General features: G+C 29.7%; 1 protein-coding gene across 4 annotated transcripts; it reads right to left on the bottom strand.

The window, feature by feature from the left end:
* Nucleotides 1-309: 309 nt before the first annotated feature.
* Nucleotides 310-22,815, bottom strand: LOC117178935. Of its 4 annotated transcripts, none has more exons than XM_033370506.1 (3): nt 22,690-22,815; nt 22,004-22,237; nt 310-1,427 (listed from the first exon to the last, which is right to left on the bottom strand). In XM_033370506.1, exons 2-3 carry the CDS (start codon nt 22,059-22,061, stop codon nt 907-909), a joined length of 579 nt encoding a protein of 192 aa, XP_033226397.1. In that variant the 5' UTR covers nt 22,062-22,237; nt 22,690-22,815; the 3' UTR covers nt 310-906. The 4 variants fall into 4 exon arrangements, with proteins under 4 accessions (XP_033226397.1, XP_033226396.1, XP_033226398.1 ...); XM_033370505.1 differs by having other exon boundaries at nt 22,593-22,815; XM_033370507.1 differs by lacking the exon at nt 22,004-22,237 and having other exon boundaries at nt 22,593-22,815.
* Nucleotides 22,816-26,645: the final 3,830 nt, after the last annotated feature.

A 26,645-nucleotide genomic window follows, 5' to 3' on the forward strand; every position in this document is an offset into this window, starting at 1 on the left:
AATTACACAAACTGTGTAAATCGCTAAGCTGGGCTTTTGCCAAATAGTTATGTCATCCAAGCACAACTTTATTTGAACAATTAAACGAAGTTGTGAAATCAAAGCAGGCTAAATAAAATAAAAAAATAAAAATCACCAACATTAATTAGTAACGAGAATTCGAAAGCAAATTATAAAATTGTATGTTGACATAATTTATTGGAAGGTTTATAAACAGTTGTCTTTTTCTACATTTAATCTTTCGATGATGATATAATTTAAAAAGTGATTCATAAATAATTTTTCATATTATTTTGTCAAACTTAAATTCCACAACAATATCTGTATAATTTATTTCCAAATACTAGTAACTAATTTTTACAAGTAAAGTTGGATTTCTCAATATTTTTGCATCGTAGGCGTGTTTGGTACAAATGATTCGCAAATCAAATATATTTTTCAAAACAAAGTAGTTTTTTCAAGAATATATATTTACGGTATTTTTCTTGACCTTGGCGGGGATTTGCTACCGCCAATATTGGTACTTAAATAATATAAATTACAAAACCTGACATTTAAACTCTTAGATTTAAATTTTAACCTCTGAACTGTTATATACAAAATTTAAGCTTGAACTTTGACTCTGAAATTTGACATGTTTTCTCTGCCCTATGATTTTTTTTTTATTTTGTGCATTTTTACTATTATTTTATGTCTTTATTGTATTTTTTGAATACTTAAAATCATGCTAAAAATAGATTTTGATTCTTTTGTAGGTATTCTTTTTGACTCTCTGTAGACCTAATAAATGTCGGCAACTTTTCCTTATTTCCATTATTTCCGTGTTTTTGGGAATAGTCTAAACTATTCTTACGTGTACGAAGCCTTTTTTCCAAATACACAATTGGCATCCTTTGAGTATCTTTTTCACTTGGAAGCACGGTTTTTTTTCTTGCCTTTTTTTCCGGATTTTTTGGCTGGAGCATAAGATGCCAACCTTATTTCGCCAAAATGTGATGAAACTTCTAGTTCAGGTTCAGGTTCACCTTGTTTTAGAAGATTTACTACATGATAATATGATGGGATACGTTCGAAAAAATGATACTTCCGATATTCTTCTTTGGTAATTGGATGTTGAAAGTTAAAAATATCTTGGTCTGCCCGGACAGGTTTGTGCTCACTATTAAATATTGGCGCAACTAATCCATTACTGGGTCTTCCAATAATAAAACCACTGTGTTCTAGAAGAGGAATACCTTTTTGGACTGGATAATATTTGCCATTTTCCTCGTAGAAAATACCTTCATCGTTGACTACACCAACTTCCGTGTATAATTTAAGCTCTTCCGTGTGTATGCTAGGGGATGGAACTTCGTCTGTTTTCCTTCCGGACGTACTGGCCGGACCTTGTGGCATGTAAACCTGATTAGGCAATCTTTTCGGTGAACCTTAATTTTGGAAAAAGTAGAAATAGATGAGTTTTACACTGAGAAAAAGACACTAATAAATTAAAAGTAAATAACACTTTTGCGCTCCCTAGCAGACATTTTTTTTAAACCCCCGGTGTAACCAAAGAGTTAGTCTCATCTTCCATGCGGTTGTTCTGGGGGTTTGTAACAGTTGATAATGGGGATATCCATAGGGCTATTAAAAATGAGATGAATTGGCTTGTTCTTTACTTATTTCTAAGGGTAATCATTGTTATTATTATTCGATTACCTCGGTGCGTTTTCAAGTTTCATTCATAGGCCAAAAATGGATTTGGTTAAAAAAAAACTCCCGAGCATAGGTTGATTATGACCGAGAAGGACTTGCTAAGTCTTGCTAAAGTTAAAATATGCACGGCTGAAAGTAAAAACAGGACATATGTACAAAGTTTGGGAGTAAAAATGGAACATAAATTTTTCGGAGTAAAAAGGAACAATCAAATCTTACGAGTAAAAACGGGACAAAATTTCTTCAGAGTAAAAATGCAGCATACTGATTCTCCGAGTAAAAATGGAACAAACGAGCGCACAACTTAAGCGAGGGGATACTAATTAAATTTTTTTAAGCTAATCTTTCCTTTTGAAGTGAGTGAAACTCAAATCCTTCAATTTTAAAGAAATATGCGTAGCATAGTCCAGCAAAAGATACAAATGCTTTCTCTTGTTTTTAAAAAGTCGTCTTTGCCATAAATGTGACATCAAACAATCCTCTTAATTTGAATGATTGAAATTTGAATATAAGCCAGTGACACAATACAAGTGGTTTGGGGTATTTAAAATTAGGAATTATTGGGTAGAAATTATTCTTTGAAGTTTTTAAAAGAATTTACTGAATTTTAATTTTCAAAAGAGTTAAAAACAGTTATATGTTTTTACCATTCAAATTTCCATTTTCATTACAATTTTTCGAAGGCCCGGAGATACAGGCAAATAATAATGCATCAGAAATCGGCAGACTCTGCCCCCTATTCCCGGTTTTTCAAAAAATCCTTTTCTTTCACTCTTTTTAAGATACTTTCCCCTCTTCTCCCTATTTTCGTTTTTTAATCTTAAATTAAATCTGAAAGAATAAAACACAATAATTAAGTATTTCTATTTTTCTTAAAAATAAAAATATTTGTTCGAAAATTGAGCCATCTTTAGTTTAAGATTAAATTTTTTTGGTTGAAAGCTCGAATACTGCATGTTTGATTATTATCCTTAGGAAAGTTTCACTATTTTTCCATTTTAATATTGAACCCGTGTAATTCCTGCAGTAGACAAAAAAATCAATTTTCTCTATTTCTCTATATTTTTTAACCAATGGTATAAAAAAAGAACGAACATAGGAACAATATGAGAAACTGGAAATAATTATATTTTATTACTTTTTTGCACAAAAAATTAGGATTATTAGATAAGAAATAAAATATAAAAATTGCCATGCTCTTATTCTGTTCTTATGATTTTTCTTTTTTTACAGTACTGGTTAAAAAATATTAAAAAATTCAGAAATTTGATTTTTCAGACTACTGCAAGAATTGCAGCGGTCAAATATTTAAATTAAGGGAAAAATAGAGGAACTATTCTACGGATAATATATTTTTTAAATTAATAATATTTTTATTTCAAAAATAATATTAAAATCAGAAAAATAATGAAATTTTTAACCAAAAGGATTAATTTTGAACCAAACATGCAGTACTTTGAAAAAAGAGAAAAACAGGGGAATATAGGGGACATAGTATATCGATTTTGATGCATCGAAAATATGAATTTCAATGGGAAAAACAAGTGCCTGTTTTTAACTTCTGTAAATTAAAATTGAATAATTCCTACTGAATTTTGAGCGAATAATTGCTTCCCAAAAAATCTTAATTTTTCATCCCTTAGCTATCTTGAATTTTTCCTGCAAAGTAGCCCAAAAAATAGAGAATAGCACTCTATGCTCTAATGTTTCAACTGATTCAATTTTCAATTGATTGCAAATACGACTTTTTAAACACTTTTTTAACATAAATGATTATTATACAGTAAAATAAAGGTTTGAAGAATTTGAAAGTTAATTTTCAGTATTTTAAGCAATTATTATTTGTTTAAACAATTTTCTTCTTTGTAACGTTCAAAATGTATTATATTTCGAATAAATCATAACGTTTATGAAGGATAAAAGTAATATTTTTTCTTCAAGATATTTTGAAATGGTTGACACGAATCCTATCTGTTTCAATGTTTTGCTCCACTAATCATTAAAATTTAGATTTCTCTGGAGTTATTGACACAATTACGAATGTAGAGAGTAATATTTTTGTATGAAGAGTTATTATTTTTTTGGAATTAATATTTTTAATTGAAGACATTTAGGAATTATTTCAAGAATTACTAGTTTTCAAATGGTACCTTTTTATGAAAAAGATAGAGAAAATGGGATCTGTTCGAATCTTTTACACAATATCATTTGGTGTAAAAAACTCACTTATAGTTTTTAGGGTGATTTCTGGGAGTATAGAAAACAACCTTATGGAGGGGTTGTTGAATTTCAAAATTAATAAGTCTTGGTGCAAAATTTTCTTCTAATCGAATTTTCTTCGGAAACGGAACAAATTGAAATTCTTCGGATGCAAGATATGCTTGCCATTTTTTGGGAACAAAAGCGTTGGGTGCTTGCCGCCTAAACAGAATATTTTTTCATCTGGACCTCCATTTCAAAATAATCCTTTTGGTCGGCTTTAGTACTGCTCCGTAGTACGTTTGCTTATACAAATTGTTGAAAAATTTACATTAGGAAGCATACTTAAAGTGCTAAACAGCTCAAGGGGTAGGGAGGGGTCGAGAGATTTTCTTACAATTTTGTACAGAAGAGTGTTCATTCATGTACGTAATTTGTCGAAATTTATTTACGAAACAAATAACACGCCATAATTGTACGGAAAGTAATGATGAATTTTACCTTTACACCCAAAAAGAACCTACTAGCAAAGATAAGCGCGCCTAGAGCGCGCGATTGTTGATTCTCGCGCTTAGCGCTCGATGATGTATTTATCTCGCGCTTCGAGTTCGATTTTGTATTTTTCCCACATTTGTGTATTCGCATATTGGCGCTCGGTTTTTGTATTTATCCCACATTCTTTCACAGACCTTTCGAAATTAAAGATCAGCGAATCGTCAAATGCAATTTTGCGATTGTAAACTCTATTTTGTTAAAGCTCTTTCGGCTTTAGCGAACACATTCTCATCACGTATCGCATGCTTTGCACTCGATTTTTCCCACTATGGAAAATTTTCTACATTATGCTCAAGATTTCTATATCAAATATAATACATTTTTTATATACCTCTGCCTGGTATTGGGTATTTATATTTTTCAAAACAAAGTACAAATTGTATTTCTCATAATTACTTTGATATTTGTTTCTTATTTTGCGTATAACTTTATTCTTAGATGCGCTGAAACATGTATCATTTTATAGTGGTTATTTTCTAGTGGAGATGACTTACTTCAGACAAAAAAATTAAAGGAATAGATGTTCGATCCTTTATTGAAGATAAAACTTTCAACGTTTCCAGAGTATAACACTCTTCTCATCAGGAATAAAACTTCATTAAGGTCGATTTAAGTTGTAAAATTAAAAGAACCAACCTCTCAGGTTTTAATTTTCAATTAATTAGTTTTTATGTCATTTTTTACGTTTGTTAAAAATTTTGTTAAAAAATTTTCGGTTAGGATTAATGTTTCTTCAAAACTGTGAAGAATGAGGATGGTTCTTTTAATTTTACAACTTAAATTGACCTAATGAAGTTTTATTCCTGATTAGGAGAGTGTTATACTTTCGAAACGTTGAAAGTTTTATCTTCAATAAAGGATCTAACATCTATTCCTTCAATTTTTTTGTCTGAAGTAAGTAATCTCCACTAGAAAATAACCACTATACAATATAAAAACAACTCATACGAAAGAACACCAACAGCATATCAACAACATCGATTTACGATATGTATTATTTTAATAAAGTTATATCATTACAATTCATAATATGCATGGAAATTGAAACAGTGTCAGGGCCAATTCCACCAGCTGTGATTAAATCCATGATTAGCTAATCATGATTATTTTTTAATCGTCGTTTTAATCACGATTAACTTGTGGCGCGTTCCACCATGAATTTTTAACTTCTGGTTAGCCAACCGTATGCTCTGTTCGCAAGAAGTCTAGTTTCTGCGTGTTTCTGTTGTAATGATGATTCTGATTGGCTAATTTCGAACTTGTATTCGTGCGCAAAATATACCTCGACTGCTCAGGAACGACGAGCGGCGACGTGTTTTTTTATGCATATCGTTTCTAAATAAATGGGCAGGAATTAGTTATCGATTGAAATTAAGTATAAGTTGTGTGAGTACAAGATATCGTTCTAAATTCGATCAATATTTCATCAATATTTCTGCTGATTAAAGTAAGTTAATCAATGATTAAAATTTAATCACAGTTGGTGGAATCGGCCCTTACTCTTATTCCCTTGTTTTTATAATTTTTTTAATCATGTTTTTTACGATTAAAAAACACTTCCTATATAAAAAATATTCGTAAAAAATTTGTAAATCTTTTCTGGTTAAATAAAGTTTGTCTCTCTTATTCTCGTAGTTTATATCGTTGTACTCAAATATAATTTTTTTATTTATAAATAAAAATAAATTTTATAAAGTTTTATAAGTTTTATAAAAATAAAACAAAAATTTGAATGTTCGATTTTTTGTTAGCAAAATTTAAAAAGTTGTTTGGACTATCTCGTAGGGCCTTGAAAAAGTAACGTTTTTCTTTACTTGACTTTTTCCCATATCATGCTTTGTTTGGCTTCAAATTTTAATTTTCGTTTGGTTTTTTGGATTTTGAAAATGTTATAACTTTGATAATTGTTATTTTATAAAAAAAAAGAAAGATAATTTGTTCATATTTGGATCTACTATAAATAGCTTTCAAAAAATTTTCGCATATTAGAAGAGTGCTTTTAAAAATTTTCAAAATGCACTAACTTTTTTAAATTTCTTCAAAAAAGGCTAGCTAAGGACATAGTCCTTTCTTTTGATATCCTTATAAAGTGTGCCAGGGGGAATTCAATCGAATAATTTCTTCAAATGTTACCGTGTTTATAGATTACAACGACAATAACACCGACAACGACAAAAACTACAGCAAACGACAGCAGATAGACACCGATGTAAAAACTATTGTTTCTGACCCAGGGGGACTCAAAACGTCGGTATTTGATGGAATCCGGGAAAGTCATTTTTCACATAAAACCAACATCTTTTCATTAGGATGAGAATGTAAAAAAGCAGGGAAATTTATTGACCTGATGTAATATTCTTGTTCCTAATTTGATTTCCTTCTATTTATATTTTTGATTTTTGCATTTACTTCGTCCTAAAGATTATCTTTTTAGTTCTAAATATGATCCTTTGCTTAAAAATTCAACAAGTTTGTTAAAACTCCTTTCTATTTGATTGAAAATTGACCTTTTTTGGTTGAAAAATCATCTATTTTTTATTTTTAATCTAAATATTCATCTATTTTAGTAAGAATTGCATTTTTCTTGGATAACAATGCAACTTTTTAATTAAAAATTAATCTTCCTTGCTTGAGGATTTAACTATTTTGTTTGAAAATTTCGGTTGAACCACTTTTTCGTTAAAGATTCCTGTCTTCAGTTGAAAACTTATCTCTTTGGTTAAAAGTATAACTATTTGTTGGAAATTGATATTTTTTAATTGAATATTTAACAGCGTAGGTACAATTTGAAGTACTCCTTGAAAATTTGCTTTTTTGAATAAAGGTAAACGAAAAAAAATCAATTCTCAACGATAAATTTAATAGTTGATATTTTAACCCAGAAAAAAGTAGAAAAAATTGGTTAAAGTTTCAACCAAAAAGATAAATATTTAACCAAAAAGATGAATTGTCTGTCCAAAAAGATAAATTTTCAACAAAATATATACTTGCATTTTCAACCAAATAGTAGAGTTTTCCAAGAAAAAGAATGAACTTTGTACCAAATATATTTGTTTTTTTTATTTAGTTCTAAAAATGGAGTTCATATTTAAGCAGAAAAAAACGAGAAAAAGTGGAAGTTTCTCTAAAACAGGGGAAAAAGAATGAATTCTTTAAAAGAGGGAAAACATTTGAAAAAACGATTGAGAAGCAATAAAAAGCATAAAAAAAGTGACCATGAAAACCAAGACAAAAGGAATATTACTCTCTAGTAATTGCCTATTGAACTAATAGAAATTTTGTGAAAATATTTGAATTTATTTAAGACTTTAAATATTACCTAATTTGAAAAAGGGCTACAGAAATGAAAAACATGAGAAAGCAGGAAGTTAAAAAAAAGAACCAGATTGCTTAACAGCTTCAACTTTATTAACAAAAAAATGGGATTGCAATGTCTTCTGCATATAAGACTTTTAAACCAACGTTCACCTTCCTAGTTTTTTATTTCCTGATACTAAAAGCGTAAACAATTTCAAATTCGAGAATAAAGAAATTTTTAATAATGAGAGTATATAGCAATTTTAAAACGAGTTGAATAAATTAATAAATCATTATATTTGACATGCATAAATATTTTAAACTAATCATATCTTTTTTCTCTTATTTTCTCGATGGCTCGCCATGAATTTAGCTAATTATGTTTAACTGCCTTGGAGATATTTTTTGAACTAAAATGAGCATTAGATTCACAACAGGCATAAGGAACGATATTATTTATTTTTTTTTACAGTTTTTAGTTAATTTTATTTATTTTTTAAACAAATGTAAAAAATTGAATTTTTAAAAAAGTATTTCCTTTCTCAGCTTAAACCCTCAGATATATTTGAGATCCACTCGAATTACAATTTGACCATACAAATAAGGCATAAAATTTGTTGCTTAGTCAACCCGAGTAGAAATATAAGTCCTCTTTTTATTCCCTTCAGTTCTCTAGCCTCAGAGACTTTACGAGAATCTGATGAGGAATAATTCAGTACAATGAAGGTACTATTTATCTACTCAAAATGTGCACAAATTTCCATTTTTACATGTTTGCAGTTCTTAAAACGGACTTAATGAAATACTTATTAGATTCTCGTGGGTCCTTTATTATATACTTCTAATTTGAATGTGCATGCGTTATAGAACGCGTTTTTTAAAGAGCAAAAATTTCAATTAAAATATTGTTAACAAATAACCATTATTAAATGTACAGAAATTGTAAATCCGTCCATCTTCTTACTTGCTTCGAATGCAGAATAAAACTAAAATAGTCATTTTATTGAATCAAAGAAATATTTAGTAAATTATAAATTTCATTTTCCTTCAGTATATTTTATTGACATATAATTAATACCATAAGTCATATATGCGATGCTGTTTAACTGAAAAATTAATTAAAGAAACGTTCAGCAATAATCCGCGCAATTTATTCTGTCGGATTGAGATTTGCTCGAATCGTGCGAAATGCCTTGATGCTCGGGAATCCATGAAGCATTTGTTGATTCTGAATGCATAATTTTAGATTAATTGCAATAATGTTTAATATCCTAACAAAGAAGTTTAATCAATTGATATTTCATAAGTTCACTTAGTTTGGGTGAATTTAGACAGGGCATATATTTTAACACCGTCATCAATTTTTAATTCATCATATATATCGTATGGAAAACAATGAGACGAAAAAGTCCAAAGTCGTAACTTTATCATTTTTTAGGACAAAAGTTCAGATTCACATAAAACGGGAATATCTGAGTAAGTAGGTTGAAATTCATAAATATTAATGGTAGAAACGTCATCTTTCTTGATTCAAAATTAACTTTTTTTATGAAAATTCATTTGTCTTATAAAAAGTTTGTCTGTTTGCCATGAAAATTCAAATATTTAAATTTTAATATTTTTTGTTTGAAAATTAGACCATTCGATTAAAAATGCATCTTTGTATGCTTAAAAATCAAACATTTGATTAGAAATTTAACTATTTCATTAAAAATTTAATTATTTTTGGAAAATTTAACTATTAGGTTAAAGTCATCATTTTTTGCCAAAAATTTAAATATATTGTTAAAAATTCATATTGAAAAATTCATCTACTTGGTTGAAAGTTTATCTTTTTTATTTGAAAAAAATCTTTCTTTTATTTAACCAACTTCCAAAAAAATAAATCTTTTTTACTTAAAAATTGCACTATTTGATTAAACTATTTTTGGGAAAAATTGTGTATTTTATTCGAAAGTTTATCTATTTGGTTTTTAATCCTGCGTTTGGCTTAAAAATTAATTTTTGTTTTACATTCGTCTCTTTGTGTTGAAAATTCTTCTATTTAAGTAGAAAATATCGTCAACTTCGTCTTTAGCTGCGACTGCTTCGTTAATTTCAGGGAAGGGGGAGGTTAACAAGTGATTTAACCTCACCTTGCAAATAATTCTTTCTTTTTTTCTTTGTAGATTCCTTGCGACACTGCAGCAAACTTTTTATTTGAGTAGAATTCTGTTCTTTTATACTTTATTCTGCACCTGGCACATCTTTGGCATTCAAATTGATTTTTAAAAATTGCACATTTGTGCACATTTTTTTCTCTGTTTGTCAAAATATGAAAACATGTCAAAACTGTCTGCATCCTTCGATCACAAAACAGCCTTATAAAGTAAAAGTTAGGATAATTATTTAATTTTACTAGTTTCAAAATAAATAATCAATTTTAAATATAAGGAAGAAATACCTTTTTCATCACAAAAATAACTTTAAAATAATTTTTAATTTCTTTATGTACTGTACAATTATTGTTTGTTGGAAAAAATTATAAACAAAAAATTTTTTAGAAATTATTTTAAATAAGAGCGTCAACGGTAATCCGCCCAGTAAATACGCGCGAAAACATTAATTATAATTAATTAAATATTAAATAATTAATTTTTGGCTTTATATGTACAAACCCACTGCCTTTAACCTGTTTTTTCTGCGAATTCATATAACGAAAATTAATTTTAATGTGAAATAAATAGCTATATATCACTTTTAAATATTTTCCTGTAATTCAAAGTCAATACAAATTATTTTAATGTCAACATTCCTTATATATTAATGTTAGAACATGTTGTAAATACAATTCCATTACTGCATATCGCACATTATATGGTGAAATAGTAGAGAAATTTAAAGTGACTCTGCAGAAAACAGCCAAATAGTAGATCTATTTCAAATTTTTGAAACTTTAAGTCAATTAGGGGGGGTAAAAAATATGTTAACGGAATTATCGCTATACGTGTATAAATCGACTTGCTTCAAACTATTTTTATGGATAATTTAAATCTAAAAAAAATTTTGTTCAACTTTAAAGAAGTGCTTCGTTTTTTGAGATTTTTAGCTATGTCTACGACGCAGAGACAGAAGGAATTTTTTAATGAAATTTTAGGGGAGTGTTTTTGACTCCCAATCGAAAGTTTGTATTGTTATGAGAACTTCGCGCAAACAGCCATTTTTTCGATTGTATGTTTGTATTTATATGAATATAGATAATGCAGTGTATGTTGGATTTTCTGCCAATAAAAAAACTGAAATAAATATATTCTCGAACTATAATATTCAGGAAATTTTTAAGAATTGTTATGTTAATATATTATAAGTAATATTTTTAAATATTTAAAAATAGTTATTCATTAATATTTTAAACAATTTTTTATTTTATTTTCAATAATTTTACATATGAAACTTCCGAATAGGATTTAAAATTATTTCAGAGTTTATAGAGTATTAAAATCGGACTTAAAATTTGGAGAGATTATTAGAGGTGTAAATGAAAACTTGAAACATACTGAAAAAATCTTTAAGAGACTGAAAGAGGATTAAAATTGTACTAAATAAGACTTAAGAGAATCAAACAAGGAAGACGACTATGAAGAAGATTTTAAAAAAGAATTAATTCTGCACCATAGAGAATATAAAAAGGACCTATATGTCGACTCGGAAATTTTATTAATATAAACAAATGTTAAAGACATGATTTATTTTCATACTTTTTACACACATAAAAATTCTGTGCTATTTAATACGTATCAAAGTAGCTGCTCAAACCTTCTAGCAGGCAGAAATTGGATAACGCCTAACATTTAGCTTTGTTATACATACAAAATTACATATGAGGGAAGAAAAAATATTTTCGGCAAAAAATTGAAATTTTTTATTTATTAAATTAAGTTATTCATTCAAAATATTTTCGCTCGCAATCAAATATTAATTTGTTCATTTTGAATATATTTTTATAACAAGAGTTTTCCACAAATTTGTAGAGCATTTTTGGTTTGAAGAATTTTTGTCTTTACATTCTTTTGGTGTCTTATGTTGTTTTTCCAAAAAAAAAATTTTTTATTTTCAATCTTATTTTTAACGATTAAAACAAAATATACTCGTGCTACCCAAAATTATTACTAACAAATTAGTAGATCGTTTTTGGATGAAAAACTTTTGTCTATTCATGTTTCCTTCGTGCCTTATGATGTTTGTCGACAGTTTTAATTTTTTTATATTATTTTTTACAATGAAAACAAAAACTACAATTCCTATCAAAAAATTATTCATTAAAAAGTAATTAATGACAAAATTTTAGAAGCTTTTATAAAACACAATTATTGTTGATTCCTGTTTTTTCGTATTTTGCATAGTTTGACTGCAAAATGATAATTTTAGTTGAAAACATTTTTTTCTTCCGAATTTAACTATTTTGTTCAATTAGAAAAATATATCTTATCTACTGAAAATCTAACAATTCCATTTTTGGTTTAACATTGACTTTTCTTCAGATATAAATGCACCTGTTTGATTAAAAATGAATGTCCTTTTCTCGAGAATTCAATAAATTTCTTTGAAATTTTTGGTTGAATCACTTTTTTAAGAAATCATTTTTTTGTTAAAGACACATATTTTTAGTTGAAAATTAATCTCTTTGGTTGAAAGTTGAACAATTTTATTTAAAATTTATATTTTTTATTGAAAAGTTGACGGGGTTAACTGTTTTTGGATTAACTGGTTTCGTTAAAAATTAACTTTTTGCTGAAAAATTCAAATTTATTTGGTTGATAATTTCAACTTCTGTTAGGAAAATTCGTTTTTTCTCGACTGAAGGTTCAAAAATTGAGGTGATTGTTTTTTCTTTCAGATTTGAAAAATTTTATTTCTTGAAAATTTATCTTTTTGGGTTTAAAATAATTTATCTTTTTTTTTAATGAAATTCCATCTCCTTTGGTTTAGATATTAATTACACTTTTGTGTTCAAAATTTCAGAACTCAGTTAAAAATTCATGTTTAATAGTAGAAATATCTTTTTTTAAACAACATATAAATTAAAAATTTTATATAATTTGTATCTGGAATATTGTCTTATTCCGTTTATGGAAGATCCTATGTTAAAAAAAAATTACAAGATCAAAATGCTTGTATTTTATGTTAGCGGTAATAGAAAATGAAAAAATTGGCAAGGAAAAATATGGGAATTTTTTAAAAGATGCTTTCATCATGTAAAATATTCTCCACGCAAAACAAACAATAATTTTTTTGGTTACTTATGGTCGTGAAACTGACCTGCAGAAAAGTCTGAACTATACTTTTAACTCCATAATAATATTCAATATTTCCCAAAATCCACATTTAGTAATCATAACGAAACAGGTCCAAATATTATCCACGTAAAAGAAACAATATATTTTATAATCGATAATAGTCACACAACTGACACTCCGAAAGCTCCAGACTACACAGGTCGGCCTCTGAATAGGCAACAGGGGAGGAAGCATTTTCGCGAGTTGAGTTCCCCCCACCACAAGACTCAATCGAGGCATAATCTGATCTTTTGTTTGCCTTCTTCGATCTCGGGGCATTTGCTCTGAATGGGCAACAGCTCAGAAGTGACTTTTTATTAGCGTTTTACACATTTACATATTACTTTTTGATATTTGTTTTTAAATGTTATCAAAATTATAATTAAATATTTAATAATATTGTTAATATGTGTATATTATGTTTTTAAATATAGATTTTATTTATTTATTTCATATACAAATATTCAGATAATGATGTCCATACATAATATATTTTAAAAAATTTAATAAGTTTACAAGAACGAATACTTCATATGTTGCGCAGTCGCCTATTCAGATTAAATGCCCTAAGATTGAAAAAGCCAAACAAAAGATCAGAATATGCCTCGACTGAGTTTTGTGGTGGGGGGAGCTCAGTTCGCGGAAATGCTTCCTCCCCAGTCGCCTATTCAGAGGCTGCCTATATTCCCAATCCCAAAATATTATTAAGAAATCCCCAAAATACAACCCTAGTGTTCCTAGCGAAACAGTTCCAAAGATTCTTAACGTAAAACAACTTATAAATTTAAATATTAAAAAGAGTCTCATATTCAGCCTCAAAAAAAAGTCAGGCTATGTTCTCAACGCCATAAAAATATTCAAACATCTTAAAAATCAACCCCTAGTACTCTGACCGGAACAGGTCCGAAGATTCTGCATGTAAAACATCCCAGAAGTTTTCAAATAATTGATGAGATTTACAAAAATGACCCTCGGAAAATCCTAGATTATATTGGCAACCCTAAATTAATATTAGAAAATCTCAAAAGTCCAACCTCAGTACTTCTTCGAGACTCATTAAAATTACTGAAGGTAATATTTAGGTGCTGCAATGGGTGTCTTTACTATTATTTCGTGCCTATGATAAGGAATAATTCATACAGATACCTGATTGTTAAATTTTGATGTATCTTCCATTTTTTTATCCGTGATTTTGATCGAAACTTTTAAATTTGTGACTTCTGACAAATTCTGAATCAAGTGGAACACATCTGAAGCCACCTCATACATAAAAACCTTAATACCATAAAAATATTATTAATAAGCAAAAAAACTATGTGAAAACATTCTTAAAAATTATCATTGGAAATTTCGAAATTTGGCACATGACAAGACATTTTTATTTCCCCCTAGCTGGTCAACCAAGAGGATAGAAACGAAAATATTAAATTTACAAGCAGTAACAAACGAAAGGCAAACGTTAGCAAAAAGGAAATATCAAATTTTGGGGGAATCACTCGAAATTTGTATTTGCCGCTAGCTGGCCAACTAAGAGAGTAAATGGAAAATATTGGATGTACAAACAGTACAAACGACATACGAATGTATGTAATCAGAAAATAAAACAAATTTGAACTTAGGGGGCGGGGGGCAACTTCACAAGGGTTCCCGGTTTTGCTTTCAGCCGCTCATATAAGATCTACGATAGTGATATGTCGGCTGCCCAGTTCACGTTCTTTACCTGTAGTATGTGAGTCATGGTATGCCTATGGTATTTAAGGTTTTAGTACTAGTGATCCACGGTGCTCATAGCTGTGCTGTAAGAGGTGCATTTTAAGGTACTTATGGAGGACCATTTCGCTGGCCCCACCAGCCACGCATATTTACATTTTTTTGACCAAATATTTGGTGAAATATTTGTTCAAATTCTTACAACTAAAATTAGAATTTGTGCATCTCCGGAACTGCCTGATATCTCAAAAAAACACTGGCGGGGCGCTGTCAATTTATTGAGATTTTGAGGTTAGGAGCAGCCTATTCTAAGGCAATCATGAATTAATTAAAAGAATTTTTTAAGCAAAATTTATATTTTCCTATGACAAATAACGAAAAATTACGCCTCCAAAAAGTGTACGAAAAGTCAAGGTTTTTCTTGATACAAAAAGAAAAAAATACCAATTAAGCAAATAGATATGTGTTTAATTATAAACAAATTTTAACAGTAATATCGACGCGAATAGTGTCGAATTACTATTCAAAAGTCCACAACTTGTTGTGGCGTAAGCCGGAGGAAATTTGCAACTTGTAAAAAGACAAGATGAAACGCCCATTGGGCAAAACAAAAATCCCGAATTAATACGCTGCTTTGAATAACTTCAGAAAACTCCGATCCCCTCCCTTATAAATATATAATTATAAACAACTTTTGTATTTTCCCTGGCCAAGAAGATTAATTTTATACCAAAAAAGACAACTTTTTCAACAAAATACACAAACTTTTAACCAAAAACAGATTCACTTTGAACGTAAAGTGAAAAAGTTCTACGTACAGTTAGATATTAAATTTTCACAAAAAATTTTTTTAAAATAAAATACTTGTATTTTTGACCAAAGAAATTAATTTTTAAATATAATTATAAATCTTCAATTAATTAAAATTATTTTTAAGCTGGAGAGCCTGTATGATACGAATAAATTACAAACGATTGTAATACATATAAATCACAAATAATTCTTCCACTACGGTTATGGTAAAGATAACCTCGCAAACATAACCTCACACTCTATACGCATACATTTCTTACTTAACACTCATAAAATGTTTCTCGCAAATCCGGGCATTTTCTAACTGACTTACACTTAAAGGCCCTCAACGCAAAACACTTATCTACATTTCCCTTCTTCTCTTTGGCAATATAATAAGTTCACTTGTTGTCAGATCACTAGACCCAAGACGAGATTTTCCCACAAACTTTTGATTTTCATCAGGAATGCCTCTTGAAATACGAAAAAAACTTGAGCCTGGGTGTACAACACTGTATTTATCACACCCTACTACGAAACAATATTTCACCATTTGATTTCTTTTTTTAAAAAAAAGTCTCCGGAATATGTTATCCCTATACTGGCAATGTATTTTGCCTTACTATTACACCCCCGGGGGTTCGGCCCTTTAAATTTGTATGGCCTAATGAGATTGCTCTATAGATAGATAATATCTTTGGTGTTGTTACATTTTCATCATTTATGATTGAGAAAGTATTAGAATTGTCGGAAATTTGACATCACACTTTTTCAACGGATCTCCACGTTTCGAGACCCCCTGAAACCGAAATCAGGTTTTCACGATGGCGTATGTCTGTCCGTCCGGCCGTCCGTCCGTAAACACGATGACTCTCGAAAAAATTAACGAATCAAATTCATCTTTGGCACACTTTTTTCAGGTCCTAAAAAAAAGTACGAGTTCGTGAACCAGCCATTTTTGATAAAAATTCAAAAAGTGAGTGCATTTTGAAAATTTTTGAGAAGACTTTTTTTAGAATATGAAAATTCTATGTACGGACATTTGTAATATTGAAAATAACAAACAATTTATCCTTATGACTTTTTACGATAAAAAGAAAATTCTCAGAGTTATAGCGTTTTAAAAATTTTGTTAATCAACCGAAAATCAAAATTTGAAGCCGAAAAATGCACTATATAAAAAAAGTCAAGAGAAGAAAAACATTTCTTTTTGAAAGACCTACAATATTATCATAACCAATTTTTGGATTCTCTTCAAAAATCAAAAATTCAAATTTTGATAGCACAAAAAATAATGGAAAATAAAAAATTCCATTTCGTGGACAAAGTGTGTAGGATACGAAAAAAGATGAATTCACAAAAATGGTTCTCCCAAAAACGATCTACAATTTCGTTAAGAATCACTTCTTGATAGGACGCGTACTTTTTGTTTTATTCTGAAAAAATAACATTAAAAAAAATAATAAAAAATGTGTGGAAAAACGACGAAGTTACGAGAAATAAAAAAGATTTAACAAAACCTGTTTACAAATATCGGTGGGAAATCGAGCGCGCAGCGCGAGTGTCACGATGAGAATGTGTACCTTAAAGCCTACATAGCTTTGAGAAACTTAATCTTTGACTATACTTAATTAAGTAGACAATTTAGAATATGAAGACGCATATAAATACTGCCATCTAAAAGAGATCTTTTTGATAAAGTTTTTTTCAAGCATTCCAAATCCAAAGTATCAATATCCGAGTGCGAGGTAACTCATTTTCGAGCGCAAAACGCGAGATTAAACCGTTGCGCAACCTTTGGCGCGCTCAAACTTGCGAGCGAAGCGAGCCGCGCGCGTAGCGCGTGATGAGACTGCGTCCGTGAAGCGGGCAGATTTTTTTTAAACATACCGTTTTTTTATTGACCCAAGTATTATAACAGCAAAGAAGATTTTTTAATTGGCATTAGGGTCGATAGTATTTATTTTTTCATGTTCTGAAATTAATTTAGTATATATTTATTTATTTTTAATTGAAAATACAAATTGGATGTTTTATGTTTCTTCCTGGACTGACCCACTGTACTCATCAGTAATGAAATGTGAATCAGTCATACCGTATGCATTTTAATTGATGTAAATTCATTATAATGTGCTTTTCAACCACGAATAAGGGTTTAAATTTGATATTATTGATATAAATTATGATTTGATATTTTAGTTTTTCAAAAACACAACAAAAAATCACATCACTAAGTTATCACATGTAACAAACCGCAATGACAAAAATAAAAAATAAATAAAGTAAACTGTTTATATGTTAATAATTTGCTCTCTGTCATTTCAAAAAGACCCTTCTGGTCTTAGTTTAATTTTTGCTCGATCGAAGCTTTTAAGCACTCTTGACGTAACAGAAAGAATGAAAATTAATAAAATTTATTTTTAAGAATTTTTGAGACACGAGACAATGTAAATATCATCTATAGTCGTGTGAAAGATGTGCAAAGCAAATCCCCCGTGACCCTCCACCTTACGAGAGCAGAACAACCACACGGTGAAAAAATTGCTCTTTCGAGTATAGATAGATGATATATTTTCTATTTTTTTTAAAATATCTTTTTTGAATTGACCAAAGCATTATAACAGTAAACAACATTTTCACATTGTAATGAGTTTAGATCAATTAAAATGTATAAGTTAGTACTGTTTCACATTACCTTACTCATGAGTCCAGTGAGTCAGTCCGGGACGAAACATAAAACATCTCATTTGTATATTTAATTTAAATTAAATTCATTTCAGAACACAAAAAAATTAATACTTAATTCTTAACTGCCATTGTTAATGTCTGGCCTAAATACTGTAGGTAACGTCTGCACAGGCGTATATACTGTAGGTAAATGCTGCGCACTCTACTAGTCCAGGCATCTGGTAGTTTTGTTCCACAATAAATCCAACCTGCAATGTTTTCAATAAGAAAGTTTCATTTTGGAGTCCTTTTTGACATATCAAAAATGCTAAAACAGATCAGGTGCCAAACCCGGTTTTTTTTTAAGCAGTTCTAAAAGTTACTTTTGCGTGGTTGAATAATTCCCATTGCATTTTAGAGCTAAATTTCCAACAGAAAAAAAAGAAAAATATTCTGAACAAATTTTGTTTAAAACAAAATCCGCTAACTTCTATTGGTTCCGAGTTATGATACATTGAAAAGTCCCCTTTTTTATTTTCAGCGAAAAATCACTAAGTTTCAAAAAACGCTGTGTATTTTTGCAAATAATTACTGTACTGAAAAGTGTTCCACAGGTGAATGAAACTAGACTCAATTTACTGTAATTACAAAAAAAGAACAATATCCTAGCTATGATAGGTTATGAGTTATGACCTCTCAAAGTGGGCCATTTTAGCCTGTTTTTACGGGCAAAAAAGTTGGCTTCAGTTTTTACTAAATAAATCCTGCCAAGTTCAGTTTACGTTGGTTGTGCCAGAGGATGAAATAGAGTCTACAAAAATCTGCGTAAATCTAAAAAAAAAAAGAAAAGTCTCTTAGACCTATTACTTTGGGAATTTTAAGGTTTCGAAAATTTCATTTTTTTGCATTTTTCGAAGAAGTTATATTTTTGCAAAATACCTCATTTCCTGCGAATCCTACCACAAAGTTCCTAGAGAATAAATGAAAGTAGGGCCAATTTGGCACCTGAGCGTACCGTAAAGTAGAACTACGGTCATATTTCCGAATTTTTGACACAAATAAGTGTATATGATCCATTTATCATGTATAATACGTCTTTTGACATTAACAAATAAATAATTGTTTATAACAAAAGCTTGATGCCACCACTTATGTTTACTTTTTGGCCATTTTTTAGCATTTTTGTGGCAACTAAGTCACCGTAATTGATTAAAAATGTGATATATATATATATATTTTGTTAATAAATAAATAGTTTTTTAATAATAAAAAAATACTTTTTAAATAATTATTTATTATAAAATCTTGTCATAATCATTTTTGAATACTTTTGTAGCATGAAAGCCTTATAATTAATTAAAAATGTGATATATATATTTTTAATAAACAAATAGTTTTTTGTAATTTTTGTGACAATACCTGCTATTGAATACTCTTTTGCACTCAATTCCGTACTTATCTCCAGGGCGCTTGTAATTCGCAGTGTTTTCTGTAAATTGTACAAAATTTGCTTTGACCATTTTTTCGCAATGCAAATAATTAATTAATTGATTACTTGAAAGTAATGACATATGAAATGTAATTTATGTGATCAATTAGTTAATTATTTTCAATGCCAAAAAATGTTCACAGCATAATCTGTACAATTTACGGAAATCATTGAGAATTGCAAGTGTCTTGGAGGTAAGTATAAAATTGAATGCATAAAAAGTATTTTTTAGACAAAATTGTTATAAACAATTATTGAAAAAACGATTTGTTTATCGATAAAAAACATATCACATTTTTAATCAATGATATGTACTTTTTTGCCACAAAAGTAGTCAAAAAGTACTCAACAGTTGTTATAGCAATATTTTGTTATAAACAATAATTTATTTATTAATGTCAAAAGACTTATTATACATGATAAATTAACCACATACACTTATTCGTGACAAAAATTCCGAAATATGACCGTAGTTCTACTTTAATGTACGCTCAGGTACCTCTATGCATGAAGAAAGCACTTTCCAAGGTTATATCTCGTGACCTTTCTGGGCTAGAATACTTTTTTTTCTTGACCTTAGGCCAAATTGGCCCTAATTTCATTTATTCTCTAGGAACTTTGTAGTGGGTTTCACAGGAAGTGAGGTATTTTGCCAAAACACAACTTCTTCGATTTCAGTCAAAAATGCAGAAAAAAATGAAATTTTTGAAACCTTACCAATTACCAAAATAATAGGTCTAAAACATTTTTTTTAGTTTTACGCAGATTTTTGTAGACTCTATTTCATCCTCTGACACAATGAACGTAAACTGAACTTGGCAGGATTCATTTGGTAAAAACTGAAGTCCACTTTTTTGCCCGTAAAAACAGGCTAAAATGGCCCACTTTGAGGGGTCATAACTCATGACCTATCACAGCTGGGATATTGTTCTTTTTGTATAATTACAGGAAATTGAGTCTAGTTTCACTCACCTGTAGAACACTTTTCCGTGTCGTAATTATTTGCTAAGATACACAGTGCGTTTCAAACTTAGTGATTTTTCGCTGAAAATAAAAAGGGGGACTTTTCAATGTATCATAACTCGGAACCAATAGAAGTTAGGGGATTTTTTTAAAACAAAATTTGTTCAGAATTTTGATGTATTTTTTTCTGTTGGACATCTGGCTCTAAAATGTAATGGAAATTATCCGTCCACGCAAAAGTAACATCTGGAACTGTTAAAAAAACCCGGGTTTGGCAACTGATCTGTTCTAGAATTTTTGATATGTCAAAAAGAACCCCAAAAGGAAACTTTCTCATTAAAAACTTTGCAGGCTGGATTTATTATGGAATTTCACTCTTTTTTCCGACGTAATGCCTGGACCATACATGGAGTTTATGGTTTCGCAATAGTTTCATGTCGTACTTTTGGGTGCAAGAGGAGTTCTATGGGTTTTAAGGTGGCACACTAGAGTTTAGTTAAATGCTGCGCACTATACTAGTCTAGGCATCTGGTACTTTTGTTCTATAAGAAATTCAAACTGCAATGTTTTTAATGAGTAAGTTTCGTTCTCGGGTCCTTTTTGGCATTTCAAAAATGCTAGAACACATCAGTTGCCAAACCCGGTTTTTTTAAAACAGTTCCAAAAGTTACTTTTGCGTGGATGGATAATTCCCATTACATTTTACAGCAAAATGTCCAACAGAAAAAAGAAAGAAAACAAAATTCTGAATACATTTTCTTGAAATAAAAATCCGCTAACTTGTACTGGTTCTGAGTTACGATACATTGAAAGACCCCATTTTTTTATTTTCAGCGAAAAATCACTAAGTTTAAAAAAACACCGTATATTTGCAAATAAGTACTGCACGGAAAAGTGTTCCACAGGTGAGTGAAAGTAGACTCCATTTCCTGTAATTAAAAGAACAATATCCTACCTGTGATAGGTCATGAGTTATGACTCTCAAAGTGGGCCACTTTAGCCTGTTTTTACGAGGAAAAAGTGGACAAATGTGGCTTGCGTAGTTGCGCACTGTAGTAATATTGAATTTCCGGATGCACAGTAGGATCATGTTGCACTTGTGATCATGCACTAGTGTTATATCGCACTTCCGGCTGCGCAGTACTTTTTATGGCTATTAGAGATCACATTCATATAAAAATTAATTCTTAACGAAATCCTCTCGAATTTTAAACCTTTACGAACTAAATTATGCGCTTCGATAAAAGTACTAATTGAGAAAAATATTGATAATAAAAATGGTCAAGCTTTGAAAATTGCAGTAATATTATTATATATTTACCACTAGAATGAGCAAAACCTGCTAATGCGACGAACAGAGCCCCAAGGAGGATAATCATTTTCTCGTCCAAATACGACTAATTCGTAATCAGGACCAATTAAATGAATATTTCAGATATTCACACAATTTTGTAAAGGTACTAGTTGTTATCTAATGCGTCCATCATAATATGTTTTTCCTTTATAAATCTTCAACCATCACGCTATTTGGTTTGTAATGACGCAGAGAGTTCAGCTGATAAAGTTAACTTATTGTTATCCCATCTTCGCTTGGATAAATAAGACTTCTTAAAATACTTTATATACGAGCTTGTCAATGTTTACATTGAATTTTTATAACATTTTTATTAAGCAAAAAGTTTTTTTAAACGCAGTATTGATCATTGTAATTCATCAGAGATGATTTTTACTTATAAAGTTTATCGCGAAAAATGATGCAACATAGTTTTTATTACTATTTCCATTTCTTTTTCAATAATAACATTTGAATGAAGTCAGTATTTAGGGAAAATGAGGGAGATGTAAATACAAGTACGAGCTAAATAATGAGAAACGTGGATGGTTTTAAGGCAGATTGCATTACCACTTACTTGTTATTCAAAATTGAAAAAATAGACAAAACTATGTTTTTGAAATAGAGATGAAAATTGTTTTAATTGATAGATTAGCTTTTTTCAATGAATTAACTTGTTGTCTCTATTCTTTAAATGATTTCTTCCATGCATTCGTAAAACTCGAACTTTTAATATTAACTATTGATTAATTCTTTTAATTTTCATCGACAGCACTCAGATAAATTTCCTCTTGTGTCAAAAGGATGTTCCTTGACACAAATGAAATCTTCTCTTAAACATAAGGTTAAAAGGATTGTCATTTGTCTCAAAAAGAATATTTTTGCTTAAAAAATTATCGTTTTTTTTTTTTTGACAAACTTCACGTAACCTTGCAGCTAAATAATTCTATTTATGTAAAAAAGACACGAAGGAATAATAAGGAGACCTAACTCCTTTTCCGCACTTGGCAATAGAAACATTGCCGTAAGTGGTATGCACATTACAGGAAGATCTTAAATTGTCATTCGCAGGTGCGCAGTTGTCCTCTTCCTATACATGGAAAAGTGTGCGAGTGAGAAAGTTTTGTCAAATTGACGTAAGTTAGAGAGGTTCTGTTCGTTTGTTTTGATGCAGGTGGCAAGAATTTTTTGTTCTAAGCCATGAGGTGTCATGTGCGCGGTTGTGGTGCAAGTTAGACGCCGAAGAAGGCGAATACACTTCGCTTTTTTAAAGCCCTCACTGTTAATTATAAAATTTAAAACAATCCATTTCTAAATTTTAATCCGAAAGCTTAACAAAGGACTCTTGAGTGTCGGCTACTCTATTGATATAGCCTCTCTGCTTGTTATTTATGATCGAATACTTATTTCAATTTCAGCCTCTCTGCTTGTTATTCATGATCGAATTTTTATTTAAATTTCGAAAAGGACATTTTAAAGCCTTTAAAAAATTTAAACGAGCTACCTGGACCTTTAAATATATCTACCTGAGTGTCTGCGGAGAATTTCTCAGAGCTTCTCAGACCCTTCAGAATATGCTGATCAACAAAAGAACACAACCTCTAACTTACGTCAATTTGACAAACTTTCTCACTCGCACACTTTTCCATTTACAGGAGGAGGACAACTGCGCACCTGCGTACGAAAATTTAAGATCATATCGTATTGTGCCTGCGACTTACGGTAATGTTTCTATTGCCAGTTTGAAATGGCTTCCCACTGGCAGTTGGGTCTTCTTAGTATTCTTTCGTGAAAAAAGATTTTTATTTGGTTGGAAACAAAACAGGCAAGAGGTCGATCCTTTTGCATCAAGACAACCTTTTCTCTGAGTGAATATATTGTATGCGTTTTTATGTCAAGTGGAATTCGGTATGAGGTGATTAAAATTTTCACGTATTTACTCAGTTTTCTCGTCTATAATAATTTGCACCAATTATTATCATGATTACATGTTAAATACGGAACAGTTTGAAGCTCGTATAATTTTTATAATACATATAAATATATTGAAAAATAATCTCCGTTTTAATGTAATTTTTTTTGATAACAGCGTTAAATTATTGCTTTATCCTCTGGAAATACATCTATTCTATTTATCCTATATTTTTAGATGAATTTTAGCTTATGAAAGATAAACTAAGATTCTAGGAAATAGAATTTTGCGCTTAACTGAAATATCTCTAGAAATAATTTATTAATCAAAATTTCTACGAAACAATCCAGTAGCTGCTCGTCTATTCAATTTTTCTGCTATTTTAGGACTAATTGGTTTAAAATTGTAGGATATAGATCAAATGAAATGCTAAATAATAATCGAAACTTGGGCATAAAAAGTGAAATAGATCCAAAAATAATTCACTTAGCGGTGATTCGAATTTTCATTAATTGACTAATGAAATGTTTTTAAAATATTTGTCTCGGCAATATCTCCACGTATTTTTTTTATCTTTTTATAGTTAATTATTTAAACAATTATATTTTTTATATTTTTTAGAAATTTATTTAACAACTTTGCTAAACTATTAAGAGTTAATAAGTGAAACATAACATACCTTGACGTGAAATGAATGAAGAAAATTTTTAAAATGCAATAAAGCTAGTTTAAAATTGGGTTTTACCCCCTCCACCCACACACCCTGACGATATCCCATGGCGCATATCGATTTTATTATTTTACATTTATTATACAAAAAAATAAAAGTCTTATAGAAAAAGTAAAGGTAGTTCTGGATTCATCTCGGCAATATCTCCAGGCGTTTTTTAATTTAAAAAAAAATTAATTATTTAAAAAATTATATTGTTAATAATTTTTGAGAATTATTTAGGAATTTTGGTAAACAAGAGTTATTAAATAACAGATGATATACGAGTACCTTGACTATCATACATGAAAAAAAATTTCAAAAAATGCAAAAAATTAGGTTTAAACATTGTTTTTACTCCTTCTACGAAAAAACCTAAAAGTTATAAACAATATAATTGTTTCGATAATTACTTTTAAAAAATGAAAAAAACACCTGGGCATATTGCCGGTTAAATAATCAAATCTATATGCGCCATGGGATATCATCTAGGTGTGTTCGTCGACGGGGAAAAACAATGTTTAAACTAACTTTTTCATGTTCATATTTTTTTAAAATTAATTGGACATCAATTAATATTATTTCATTTATCAACACTAAACTATTTACCAAAATTTAAAAATAATTTCTTGAAAATTATAAGCAACATAACTGTTTAAATAATCAATTTAAACAAATAAAAAAAACACCTGGAGGTATTCCCGAGATGAACCCAGAACTATCTTTTCTTTTTCTATAGAACTTTTAGTTTTTTATAATAAAGGATAAATTTTAATTAACAACGTAATTGTTTAAAAAATTACTTTCTTTTAAAGTGAAAAACACCTTAAGATATGGCTGAGATAATTCCCGGAGGGTTTTTACTTTTTGGCTCCGACTATTACTGCATTTTTATTCAAGTTCGAAATTTCAAATCTATATGCATAGCTAACTTCTGGGTCGTGATACTTCCGCTATGTCCATGATTTTGGAATCTACAATTTTATAAACGGCGGTTTGGCACTTTTGTATGAGAAAGTAAAATTAAAAATATATAGCTTAATAGTTAAGATGTAGCTAGAGATTTCGGAATAAAGAAGAAAACTGAATAAATTTAAATTTCTTATTGATTTTATTATCCATCTATCAAATTCATTTAGTTTGCGCTGTCAGAATTTTAAATAAAAATATGCAATTTAAATATTTTAAATAATGTATTGGAATAGTCAACACAAAGAATAACTATGAGACAAGAAAAACCTTCTCAAACCATAAAAATATGTTGTACACAACATATTATATTATTATTTCATTAAGTGCTCATTTTTTCCGCGCAGAAACTCTTTTACTAAGGTGTAAATTGCCTAGTTGGAATAACTTTTTCACTTAACTACGTTTTTTTGTATTGCCTCGTCTTCTGGATTTTTTGGATGGAGCAGCAGATTTATCATTTACATTACGATCATGTGGTAAAACATTTACTTCGTCTTGATGTGGAAGAGCATTTGCTTCAGGATGATGTGGTTCTAGTAGATTTGTTTCACGATATTGTGATGGGATAGGTTTGTTCGCATACATTAGAAAATCTTTAGGGTTAAGAATGCAGTGCAGGGTATGGTCACTTTCTTTCGCCATGACATATTGGTGATTATTATTATATACTGGAGCAACAAACCCATTATTGGGTCTTCCCAAGATAAGGCCAACGTGTTCTAGCAGAGGAAAACCTCGCTTTACTGGATAATATTGACCATTTTCCTCGTAGAAAAGACCTGCCGGGTTGTGGTGACAAAGCCTGTCGAATACTTCCGAGAATTTTTCTATCACTTTCTGATCCGTCACACGTTTTACTTCTGCTGTATTTGGATTAGTGTATGATAATTCCGTATGTGTGCTAGTGGATGGTGCTCCCGTATATCTGTAACTGGATGGTAATTCAGTATGTACGTTGATGGTTAATCTTTCTTCGAACTTCCTTCCGGACGTACTGGGTGGACTTTCTGGCTGGTGGAGCTGATTGTATAATCTTT

This window comes from Belonocnema kinseyi, chromosome 8 (genome assembly GCF_010883055.1).
Source record: "Belonocnema kinseyi isolate 2016_QV_RU_SX_M_011 chromosome 8, B_treatae_v1, whole genome shotgun sequence".
NCBI lineage: Eukaryota > Metazoa > Arthropoda > Insecta > Hymenoptera > Cynipidae > Belonocnema > Belonocnema kinseyi.